Below are 12500 nucleotides of genomic sequence, written 5' to 3' on the forward strand. Positions count from 1 at the left end.
CTTTCTTTTTTCTTTTGTTCTTTCTTTCTTTTTAGGCCTATGTATATTTTGTGCACATGCGCGCGCACACACACACACACACACACACACACACACACACACACACACACACACACACACACACACACACACACTCACTCACTCACTCACTCACTCACTCACTCACTCACTCACTCACTCACTCACTCACTCACTCACTCACTCACTCACTCACTCACTCACTCACTCACTCACTCACTCACTCACTCACTCACTCATTCACACTCTCACTCTCACTCTCACTTGCACACTTGCACACATGCACATACATACGTAATTACTAATATCAATTTTCTTCTTTTGGACAGCATGCAAATGAAGATGTAGAAAAGATGATTCTTGGGAACAAATGTGACATGGAAGACAAGCGTGTCATTGCCAAAGAAAAAGGAGAATCAGTAAGTACTTAATACATTGTCTTTGTATATATTTTATGCACATATATATATACCTTCTTTGCCATTACATGTGTGAAGTAGCATTAATTTATCTACTTAGGTAATATGCCACTAACAGCAACATCACTGCTCTGGAACTGGTGCTAGGGATAACAGCATGGAGGCATGGTCAGGAAGCAGAATGGCAGATTAGGCTCACCTACCTCAATACTCAACTTCAAAAAGGGCCTTAGTTATTCCCATATGCCAGATGCATAAAGTCTTCATTCAGCATTGTCATATTCCTATGTACCAAACTTAATATTAGTTTGTTTGTTTTTTATTTCAGTTTTTCAATTATTATTGTATCATATATGTTAATTATTATCGTCATTGCCAATGTCGTTGTTTTATTGACATTGTTGATATTCCTATCATTAGGAGTATTTTCCTTATACTAATTTCCCCAAGATTGGCATCTTTGCAATTACTTTTGTGTGTAATTTATTTTTGCTTCTGGAAGTTTATTATGCATAACATATCAGTAGGAGTGAAATTGCATTTTACAGATTACCAGTTACAGTAAGGATGAGACAAAAGGATCATTTGCTTCTATTGTAAATCTTCATCATCATCATCTTCATTTTCTTCTTAGCTAATACTAAACTTTTACTAGACGATTTTTCTGGTCAAATATTAATCCATATTTTAGTCTCATTAAAACTACTGCAATATAATATTTAACCACTACTAACCTCGGTCCCTCCAATCGCAAAACCCTTGCTCAAATCCATTAACCATGTGCTGCCAGGGATGGCATGTGCATATATGCCATGACCACAGTGTGTTTAATTTAGTAATTGTATTTACACATAGATGGATCCACAAGTAGAGAGAGAGTGATAGTGTCTGGGAAAAGAACACCCTAGGACTGGCTCCCTTAGTTATTCCTTTGGTATTCCTGTTCCTGGCCAGAAGAGTGGTAGGCCATGCACTGACCAGAGTCCACCCCCCTCAATCCTTTGCTTTGTTGTTATTGTTGTTGTGGGGAGGCTTAGGAGACTGAGACTGAAGCACAATATAGGAGATTACTCCTACCATGGGCCTCAGCCCTTGCCTCAACTAATTTTGCATGTTCTTTTATTTTCTTTGTTCCTTGTTATCCCCTTCTATCCATTTCCTGTATGGGATTCTGAGGGATAGACCGTTTTCTTTTCCCCACTTATTTCAGGCTCACCATGGATGGCCAGTAATGAAGATTTTTTTTACCCTTATTAGGGACATTAACCCACTAGCACCTGTACAATTTCAAGACGAAAATAATAGTTTTTGAGCGGCTTCAAAATCAGCGCAGGGGCTCACATGTGAGACACCCAGTGCAAGTGGGTTAAGGGTTGCCTCCTTCATCAACTAGCCTATCTAAATTTAATTTCATTGGATTCCCAACCCCTGCCTCTCCTTTGACCATGGCTCCGACCACTGATACTAACACTATCCCAGATGTTTACTGACAATTCTGTCCATTCCAAACCACCCATGCAGGATATTACTCAACCCTCATAATGTGCCCCTTCCTCTCTTCCAACATTCTTCATTCCATCTCCTACTGCACAGTCTTCTTCATTGTCCATCCCTTCCCCCCCTCATTACTACTCTTCATCCTTATTGTCCTCTTCCTCACAGTAATATCTGACCCAACACCACCCCATCTTCCTCCTGCACTTGTCTTTCTGCTGCTTCCACCTCAGCAAACCTTTTGAGTACTCTTTGGCCCAGCCTAGTGGAATTGATTCTTTGTGAATCCCCCTTACTATGACAGTTCCCTTCTCTTTCAACAATATTCAAAAACAAGTAGACAGAGTTTCTTTTGTAGTTGTTCTGATCGTTCACGCCTTTTCATAGTGATATGTGAGTCCCAAGCTTGTGCAATGCCCACCCAGACTGACCTCACTGGCAAACCTATTCCTGCCAAACTTCAGTGCTTTCTCAGTATTTTTTTTTTTTTTTTTTTTTTTTTTTTTTTTTTTTTTTCTTGTAACTATGATAAGAACAGGTCAAAACTGTCCATTGCTTCCCTCAAGATGTCTCAATATCTCCCCCAGACAACCAAAACGTTCCACTCCATCTTTGCCTACCACATCTCCTACACCCTCCTCTTCCTCTGATCCTCGAACAATTATCCCCTCATCTTCTCCTCACAAGATCCTGTTTGCTCCTCAGACCACCCCACCTAACTTCCCTCCAGAAACTCTTGAAGACGCCCAAAATTTCTAGACATGACCCAAGAGAATGTTCTGCACTCTCATCCACCCTCAAATCCCTCTATTCCTATCCCCTCTACATTCAAAGCATTTGCAGATATCCATACTCCTCTCCCTGAAATTCCTCCTACCCATCTTCCTCCCACTCTTTCCCAACGCACCCCATCCTCTCCTTGTGCACCATTCCCTCTTTGTTTCCTATCATCTTTACCTCTCCCTCCTGGATGCTCACGTGAATCGCTTCTATTGCAATAATTTCCTTCTCTGGATCCCTCCCCTTCTGACATTTTTCCTGATACTTCACCAGACGATAACCAGTCCCCTTTTCTCATTCGCTGGAGTCTTCTCCTGCTACTTCTCCAACAGCGATCTCTACCTGTATTACCCGTTGATTGTTTCATAATAGCTCTTTTGTCATTTTCCTTAAACAATGTTCCTATTGCTTCCCCAGCCACAGATAAACTCCATGTCATCCAGTTGCACTATGCCCTTAAACCTTTCCTTTACTAATCTCTGATTTGCTTCATTTGCACCCTCTTTTTACCCTTTTCTCTATCATACTATCCTATAACACCATAACCTTTCACATCTAACACATTTTATCCTAATTGTAAACTAATTTTTACCCTCTTTGCCACAATACTTTACCATAGTGTTTATATGACCTTTGATGTCTAGCATATTTATATGTTTCAACCATTATCCATTAATCAGATAAGGTTAGTGTAACCCAACTTTAAATTCCAATGAGCTGGTACAGAAACACCATTATCATGTTCAGTTAATCATACTGTAGAACTATGTTACTTTAGTAGAATATGACCATGCTTATATTAGTATGCACTGATATAATCCATCAATGATCATAAAAAGTATACCACTACTGCTGACCCTGCAATGAGGCTCAACCAAACTATGACAGTCAACACATGCACAAACATACTCTAATGAACAGTCATAGGCAAAAGTCTTTTAACGAACTGAAGTTTTGAATCTGTCTTGCCCAATACAAAAAGTGTGGTATTAAGTGGATATTCGAAACAGAATTCAAAACACGTTTTTTCAAGGGTTTTGACCGCGACTGTTCGCTAGAGTATGTTTGTGCATGTGTTGCCCATCATAGTTTGGCTGAACTGTCATCTAGAAACACCCCATGCCTCATCACAGGGTTGGCACATGTGGTATACTTTTTATGGTTGGCGAGTGTATCACTTCAAAGCATATTTAGAATAATAATTATGAATGGGGGCACATTTTCAACAGCAATTGAGTCTAATAAAGATGAGAACCATGTTATAAAGGAAGGTCCTTATTTGTCATCAGGCAGGAATGTGTACTACTTCCTAAATTTTGATATGAGTTCTTACTACTGTCAAGAAGCAACTGTTTGCACTAAGATTTGATTGCTTTAGGGTTTTTTAGAATGTTTTCCTGTGAGGAAAATATGGAGACACTTTTGTGGGGGGAGGGAGTGTACAGACTAACCTTGGTTGATCTTAGTCACGTTTACCTCAGGCAATCAGGTAGCCCTACCGCATGAGCCCTGGCTACCAGAAAACAATGACTAAGGTCACATGACTATTTATAGTATAGTAAGGGTTGTTCTTCCAAGCCCATAGCATAGAGAAAGGGTAAATCAATTTTATACATATTATAATTATTTTTGCCAGGGTGATATTTTCAACTCTTTCTGTGTGCAGCAGCTGAAATATTTAATATTTTCAAGACTGAAAAATGTAAATATTTAAAACTTCTAATGAGGTTGGTTATTTACTAATGAGGTTGAAGGATTTACGATTTAAGACATGTTGCATTTGTCATGAATTATTGTTTCTGGTAATAATGATAGCTATGTAGAAAATGGAGTCACATGGCTATAGATTAGTAGCAATGTCTGGAATTGCACTTTAGCATGACTTTTTTCCAGGCTATTGAATAAATTGGCAATCTAGTAAATGGGATAGACCTTTTTATGTGTATTTATATTTTATTACAAGGCATGAGGTATATATTGAGTTTTAGAAGGGAACTGGGAATGGCATTTGTAACTGATCACACTACAGGAGTAGTTGCACTCATGAATGAAATAGTAATTATATAATATTGATAACATATCAAGTAATGATAACCAAGAAAAAATTTTCAAATCTTGGTGTGAAAAGCCAATCATCTCCTGTATGGATTATCTAAACCATTTTTTTTTTTTTTTTTTTTTTTTTTTTTTTTTTTTTTTTTTTGAGAATGCTACCCTTGGTCGTGTTTCAGTAAATCACCATTTTCATTTGATGTGAGAAATTAAAGGAAGCAGAGATATTAGAATGCCTAGTTTTAATGTATTTTATGGAAGAAATTATACTCAAGAAATGGATTATTTTACAAAAAAAGGAATTAAATTGTTTCTTTATTATGAATTAAAATTTAAGCATTATTCTGTTGGTTATTCTTAGAAAATTGACTTTATTTCTATATTATTAATGGGAAATTTGTTGTTTGTCATTTTGTCAATAGAGGACATTGCACATGGTATTTTTCTCCAATTGGGCCCAAAAAGGAAACCTCTTTTGTGATAATGTTAATCAGCACCCATGGTGTTTCCATGGTACTCTTAACATATTGTGTGCCTAATGGCTAACACATGGACCAAAAATTGGGTATTGGGCTTATTTGAGTGGCAACATCCTGGTGTGTCACAAGCACTCATGTACAGTATCAAGACTTCCATTTAAGCGTGCTGTTGGCTCTTTGTTGTGCATACATTGGTTTGCCATATTCCTAGCTCTATTTGTCATTTGATTGCTTTATTAAACGCTTCCCACCAGATGGCTTGCACATACATGCCATGACTGTAGTAAACAAAGTAGCCAGTGGCATCAAACACAGCCCTTCCTATGCTGTCAGCTCACTGGACAGAGCATGTTTTTCTCTAATAGCAGCAGCACTATTTCTGTGGTAAAACTTTTAGGCACTAGCACCTAAAGTGAAGGTAAACCTTCAATAATTTGATATTTTTTTTAGAATTTGCAAAACGGGGAAACTGTCAATGTGCACCAATAAACTCTCGATCATGTCCAAATTTTTAACCCAGCATTATTGGGTTAACATTGGAGTAGACTGTTCTTGTTGAATAGAGTCTATATTATCAGTTGAGGTAGTCTACAACTCTGCATTAGCAATAACAATAAGTAACAATGTTTCTTCTTCTCCCTCTTCATATCTCTTTTCTCTTTTTGTAATCCCTTTGGATCTGGGAGTTTTGCTGCCCACATGTGGCTCAAAATTTACTGTGTTCTCTTTTTCTCCATAAGCATTTTTTGCTTCTTTGCCATTTTCAAATGTCTGTTTGTCCCTTGATATGCTGTATCCAGATGGTAATAGACTGTTTTCCTTGCACAGACTCCTTATCATATCTCTAGGTATTTCATAATTCAGTGCAATAAGTATAACATTAGGTAATTTATTTGTTATATATGTAATTTTTCTTGATATTCAACTTTTTGGTAATACATGCACCACCAGTCATGGTGGGCGGGAATAGGATCCTGAGCATGGAAGTATTGTCTTCCCTGGAGGTGGTGCTCTTTCAGTCATGGCTTACAGACGGTACAATCCATACTCATTTACTGATAGAAATAATGTAAGGCCCCTTCCTAAATACCTATTGAGTCTAATCACTCTTTAAGAGCTTTATCCACTTGTAATGAGTCATTCCCGTCACCCTGGCTTTCCATCAAAATTCTCGTGATATGTTCCCGTCACCCTGGCCTGCCCTCAACCAAATTTTTCTGAAAAAACATGTTCACGTCACCCACTGCCCAGCCAAATTTTTTTCATGATATCATGGTCATTTCATCTGGATCCAAGGGATAAATATTCAGTATTCTGTAACACTTAATGCACTTCCGGTCAAGGCAGTCAGGAATAGATTACTGCACATGGAAACAAGTGTCGGCACTGGAGCTGTTGCTATTCCAGGCATAGCTCACAGATGGTACATTTCACCCTCATTTACTTGTGAAAACAATGCAAGAGCCTCTTCCTAAAGGCTCATTGATTCTAAGCTCCGTACAAGAGCTTTGTGCACTCACAGCGAGACATCTTCCTCGCCTGCCACTTGTCAACAATATCTAATAACTTCATTTTCCCATCATCCTGGCCTTCAGCCAGATTTTTCCTAGAATACACCTATCTGTCACCCGATGCTGCCAAAAATTTCCCTTTGTTGTGAAGTCCATGTCACCTGGATCCAGCAGGTTAATGCAAGACCTAATGCTTTTAGAAGGTGCCTTTATGCCCCTTAGAAACACCTTCATTACCTCCAATTTGTAAAACAAAAAAACAACTCCAATTCCATTTTATTTTCCTCCTGCTAAAAAAAAAAAAAAAAAAAAAAAGTAAAGGATGGTGATTTTTTTTTTTTTTCTTCTTCTTCTTCTTCTTCTTCTTCTTCTTCTTCTTCTTCTTTCTTTCTATTAAATCTATCATCTTTATCCTGTCACCCTCATCTGCCTCCTATTCCTCTGCCTCTCCCTCCTTTCCACTCCATCATTCTCCTCCTCTTCCCCCTCTGCCTCCTCTTCCTCTTCCACAGTGGTTTTCATGGAAACACCTTTTCAGATTGCACGAGAGCATGGCATCCGATTCTTAGAGACATCAGCCAAGGCCAACATCAACATTGAACAAGCTTTCTTAGAACTTGCAGAAGCAATCCTAAACAAGACACCAGGCCGTGACCCACAGGTAAGCCAATTGCTTAAGGATTAGAGATGTATTAATTTAGATATCTTTTAGTGAGTTTGTTCTTTTTGATGTCAGTTATTATTAAGGTTTTGAATTTACTTCCTACTTCCTTTTTTCTTTTATAGTTAGAGTAGAATTGGAAGTTTGGTGTATCTTCTAAGATTTTTTGTACTGGTGTTGCAGTGCCCTTTTTTTATGTATATATATATATAAGTATATATAATTGATTTTATATGATGATCAGGTTGGAGCTAGGAGCTTCATCAAGTAGGATCTTAAAAGCATAATCATTTACAGGATTGTTTACTTTCAGGAAAATCCCGACAATGTTGTTCGTCCAGATAAGCGGAGTAGGGATGGAGGTGCAGCCCGGCAGTGCTGTGCGTAAAGTCATTGCATATTTTTATCACATAAAGGAGTCAGTTACACCCTGTAAGGACACCTCCTCTGCAGGATTGTTTAAGAAGGCTCTCTGCAGATGGTTGTTTCTCCATAGGGCTTGTCTATGAAACTCCTTATGGCAGAGGGCACATCGTGTTCACTGCATTAAAACTAACATCACCGCAGACTCCCCACCTTAGACTAATGCTCGCGGGGGAGGTGACGATAAACAAGCACAGACTTTTTTATGCTTAATCAGTACCATCTATCTACACTGCACTCAGGGGATGGATTCAAAAGATGATAAGCTAGGAACCAATAATTGCAGGTTATTGCTCATGTTTACGTCTGAGTGTTGCTGTCAGATGTGTCGGAGTTTGTCCCAGAATGATGTGAATGTTGTCAGGAGATTGAGATATTAGCCACCTAATTTTGGTCCTTTGATGGAATCTTGGTACAGGAAGATTTTCTCTTCTTTTTTTTCCTTTCTTTTTTTCTAAAAACAAAAAAGGAGGTGTTTGTGTATGCCAAGAGACTGTCAAAGAAGCATGTGTATTGCCTAATGCAAGAAGAACCACTTCTCTGCGGTAACTATCATGACTTGGTGCAATTGAATTGACCTTAGAACTTTTGTGCACTTTATGCCTTATAATTCTTCAGTGTAAGGCTTTTCATATGCATGGAAAAGCCTTTCGTTTGTGTTGACCTTACATGGAAATAAGTGGCTTGAAAAGAATATTTGTATGTAAAGCATAATTTAGATATTTTTGTTTTTGCGAGAAGTGTTTTCATCATATACTTTTTTGACCTTGCCATGTGATAACCAAAAATCACCTAATCATATTTATTTTATTGATTATTATTAAATAATTATTGACCTTGCAATTACTCATACTTTTGTAAAATAATGAGGTATATACCAAATGTATTTAATTGGCTAAGCCCTATAAAACTGACCTGTATAGGCATTTAGAAAATCCCTTCTGGTAATTTAAAAATATATTCTTCACTGAGAGGTGACACTGACTTGTGTTGAAGTTTGAATGATACAAAAGGTTTAGAAAGCTTGACTGTAATCTGGTTTGGTCGTAGGACACATTTGTTGGACCTTTGTGTGGGTTTGGGCTTAACCTGAAAGGTTGATAAGAATAAAGTTTAATAGAACTTGTTAGTATTCAAAATTGATTTTTAATCATTTGTTTTTTTCTGATTTGTATTTTTATTGTAGTCACAGGTGGTATAATTATCATTATGATTGCTATTATTATTATGAATATCAAAGATCAATGTCACTGTAATTAACTATCCAAAACTTTTATTGTCACATTTCATAATGCAGTAGCATCAATAGAAAAAGAATATCAAGTACATCATCATGCCACTTTTCTCTAATTTGTCCCATTAAAACCTTTTCTGTTCTCTTGGGTTAAACAAAAATAACGAGGGAGAATTTGTGATCATGAATCCGTTACTTCCCTGTTGTCATTGGTAAGCTTTATTTTTTAACCCCAGTGATTATACCAAAAGAATAGTCTGGTAAAATTATGTTGAAAGATATTATGATTGTGTTATATTTATCCTTATGACTGATACACCAAGAAATGGAAGAAGGCTTGAGCACACAAGTTCTTCACCACAGAAGTCTTTCTGATTATTGTATTCTGAATTGGAGGCTAATGAAGAAGCTCAAAGGTAATGGATATGAAGGAAACCATATGGGTGATTTAAGGGTTATTGATATTACTTCTTGTTTTTTTATTATTCTTTTTCTTTCCTTTCTTCCTTTTTCATTTTAATTTTTTCCTCTCTTTATTTTGGCTGAGAAATGCTTTCCAGTGAATTCATTTATTTATTTGTAGATTTTTGCCTTCTTTTGCTGTTGGAATTTGCTCCTAGATTGATATTATGTCTTTCCTATTTACCTCTTTTTTATCATAATTTTTCTTTAAGGGTGGAAACTTGGTTTATCTGTGATTATACTGGTAATACTTCCCACAAAGACATACACAAATATATGTATAGAAAGACAAAACATTTACACCCATATGTATGCAAGCTTTTTCAGCACAAAATATTACAGAGGCTTTTCTCAAGTGCTTGCTTACACAGTTGAAATATTGGAGCTAAGACTTAATTCTCCGTCAGGCTTTCAAGTCGTCCAGATTTCAATGGCTAGAAGAAGAAAAAGGTTAAACACTGTGTTCTAGAAGTTGAGTGCAATATGTTTTGATATTTGTTATAAAAAAAAATTCAATATTATTTATTCATTTATTGTTAGTAGTATTATGGTCATTAATTTATTTAAAAAAAAGAATTACAGTTGTCATCAGTAATATTGCATGATTTTTTCCCTTTATTTGCCAGGAGTCAGTAATGTAAAAATTATCAAGATTACAATTTTCAGGGTCATAGATTTTATTCTGTACACAGTGCTTATTGCAATAGTAATGTCAACTCCAAATTTGTTCCCCCTTATGTGTATTTTTTTTTCTTTTTTTTTTTTTTTTTTTTACAAAGGGATATTATTGACGTTTTTCTTCTTTTTTTTCAAACATATTTTCCCTAGTTACTTTCTTTACTTTTATATCCATAGAATGATTTATATGGGAACTGAGGGAAGGCCCTGTCGGTGGCTTGGGCCGCTCTTTAAGCAGACTACTAGTGAGGGGAAACAAGAGCATAGGTGATGAGTTTTGTTTCCCTTATCCTCCTCTTCTGTTTATTTTCATTGTATAGTATTCACAACTGTGTGTCTTATGACGTGATATGTATAAAGATTGTCTAAAAGTTATCTCTGACAAATGGAGCAAGGTGGCGTCTTCCTTGTGTTTGAATCGCAATTTGAGAATGCTCGTTATTTGCTATACGACCAGTGTCCCCCCTCCTAGAAAATGAGTAACAGTCAAAAAGTCTTTCTTCACCAAAGTATAGTAATAAGTTGGGATCTTCAGTTAGGTAGAAAGAAGAAAATGGATATTGTCACCTCTTTTTATTATTACTATTATTCCACTTTCCCTGTTTTTATCTTCTGTCAAAATGTGTTCCTCTCTTGGCTAAAGCATTGAAGATCAAGTCACACAAGGTTGACTGTGAGGGCTCCTATGTCTGTATTGAATTTAATAGCAGTGCTGTGTTTTTAGTGAACATGACAAGCTAGTTATCTGTAAACATGGTAGTTCATCCCAAGTTATGGAAGTGTCCTTTTTTCCCCTTAATATTGCTTTTCTTTTTCTCATATTTCTGTCATTTTATTTAAGTTTGTTATTATTGTAATTATACTACATCTTCATAATGTTTTAATTTATGTTCCATGGCTGTAATATTTTTCTTTTTTAAATGTTCCACACATACTTTTTCCTTTTCATCAGAGTTGAAATACATGATTTTTTTCCTTTATTTTAAGAATAAGTTCTCATCAGCTTTACTTTTTTTTCGTAATAAAAACAAAAGCAAAAATAGTTTTGTACTTTTGACTTTGTGTATTATGTTTTTATACTTGTAAATGAAGAAATATGATCCACTAGGGCTGTAGTTTGTGGCATATATAGTTTATAAAAGAAATTAAAGGAAGAGATGATGATTTTTTGTGTCCAGAAGTTTCAAATTTAACTGTATTTTTGTCTCTAGTGTATGGCCTGCAGGCAGTGCTGAGAGGTAAACTACGAGATCTTTTATCAGGTATCCTTACCCGTTACCTGGTGCATTAAAGAGAAAGCCCACGATTATTAGATTATCAGAATAACCAAGTTATTATTATTTTTATCTAGTTTTTATGAGGTATCAGTTAGATTCTTTTTATTGTACATATGTACTAAATAAAAAACAAATATTTCATTCAACTCTCAGGATTAGATCCATATTATATACAAGAAAGTTTGGAAAAAATCTCATTTGCAGCACTTGAATGCCCTGTTCGCACCTAAAAGAGGTGGTGAAAAGTTCTTTATGAGAATGTTCAAAGATAATTGGATCCACATGAATTATTCTCTCTACTTTTTTTGTCTTTCTATTACTATTGAATAAAAATGTGTGGATTTTGATACCACTGAATTTATTATTATGTATGTTAGCCAGAATTTCTTTTCAAAAGAATAAATCAAATTGGTTGCACTCTTATTGACTTGGTGTATACATCTTGGCCCAACTGCCCCCCTCCTCCTTGCACATCTAGAAACTGAGAGGAAAAGAAACAAAAAGGTGATTCTAAGAAGTATGAATCATAAGTGACACACACAGTTCTTGTGAGCCAGATTTTTTGTACAAGGAAGATCGTGGAACAGGTCGTAGGAGAAGGCATCCCAAGGCTGACAATTGCTTTGTATGTCACAGGGCAATGTTTATATATATTTATAAATATATATAGAGAGAGAGATTTTTGATTAACCAAAGAGGTATAACAGTGGACCTGAAATAAGCACCTTATTAAAAATTGAAATGAAGAAAAAAATAATTAAAATTGAAAACATAAAACTTGTATTGTTAAATGCAATGCAATGCCAAGACTTGTTTGTTTCCGAAGCACTTTGATCATCCTAGAGTATATCATAGATCCACTCGTTCCTCCAATATTGTTTTCCTGTATATTTTAGGGCAATAGTGAAGAAAAAACTTGAAACACCAAAATAAACATTTGTAAATATAAAAGTCCATTTGATGGTAAAATGGTATATTACATGTCACGAACAGTTATTGGATCTTCATGGAT

General features: G+C 36.0%; 1 protein-coding gene across 1 annotated transcript in view; it reads left to right on the plus strand.

The window, feature by feature from the left end:
* The window catches only part of Rab10 (RAS oncogene family member Rab10), a 30195-nt gene that overhangs the window by 17631 nt on the left and 64 nt on the right, over nt 1-12500 (plus strand). Inside the window, exons 4-6 of the mRNA XM_070123200.1 lie at nt 348-437; nt 7292-7414; nt 7728-12500. The exon at nt 7728-12500 is cut by the window's right edge and continues 64 nt beyond it. Coding sequence (XP_069979301.1) covers nt 348-437; nt 7292-7414; nt 7728-7802 — 288 coding nt within the window. The 3' untranslated portion in view covers nt 7803-12500. The remainder of the gene's footprint in view (nt 1-347; nt 438-7291; nt 7415-7727) is intronic.

Source organism: Penaeus vannamei, chromosome 6 (genome assembly GCF_042767895.1).
Source record: "Penaeus vannamei isolate JL-2024 chromosome 6, ASM4276789v1, whole genome shotgun sequence".
NCBI lineage: Eukaryota > Metazoa > Arthropoda > Malacostraca > Decapoda > Penaeidae > Penaeus > Penaeus vannamei.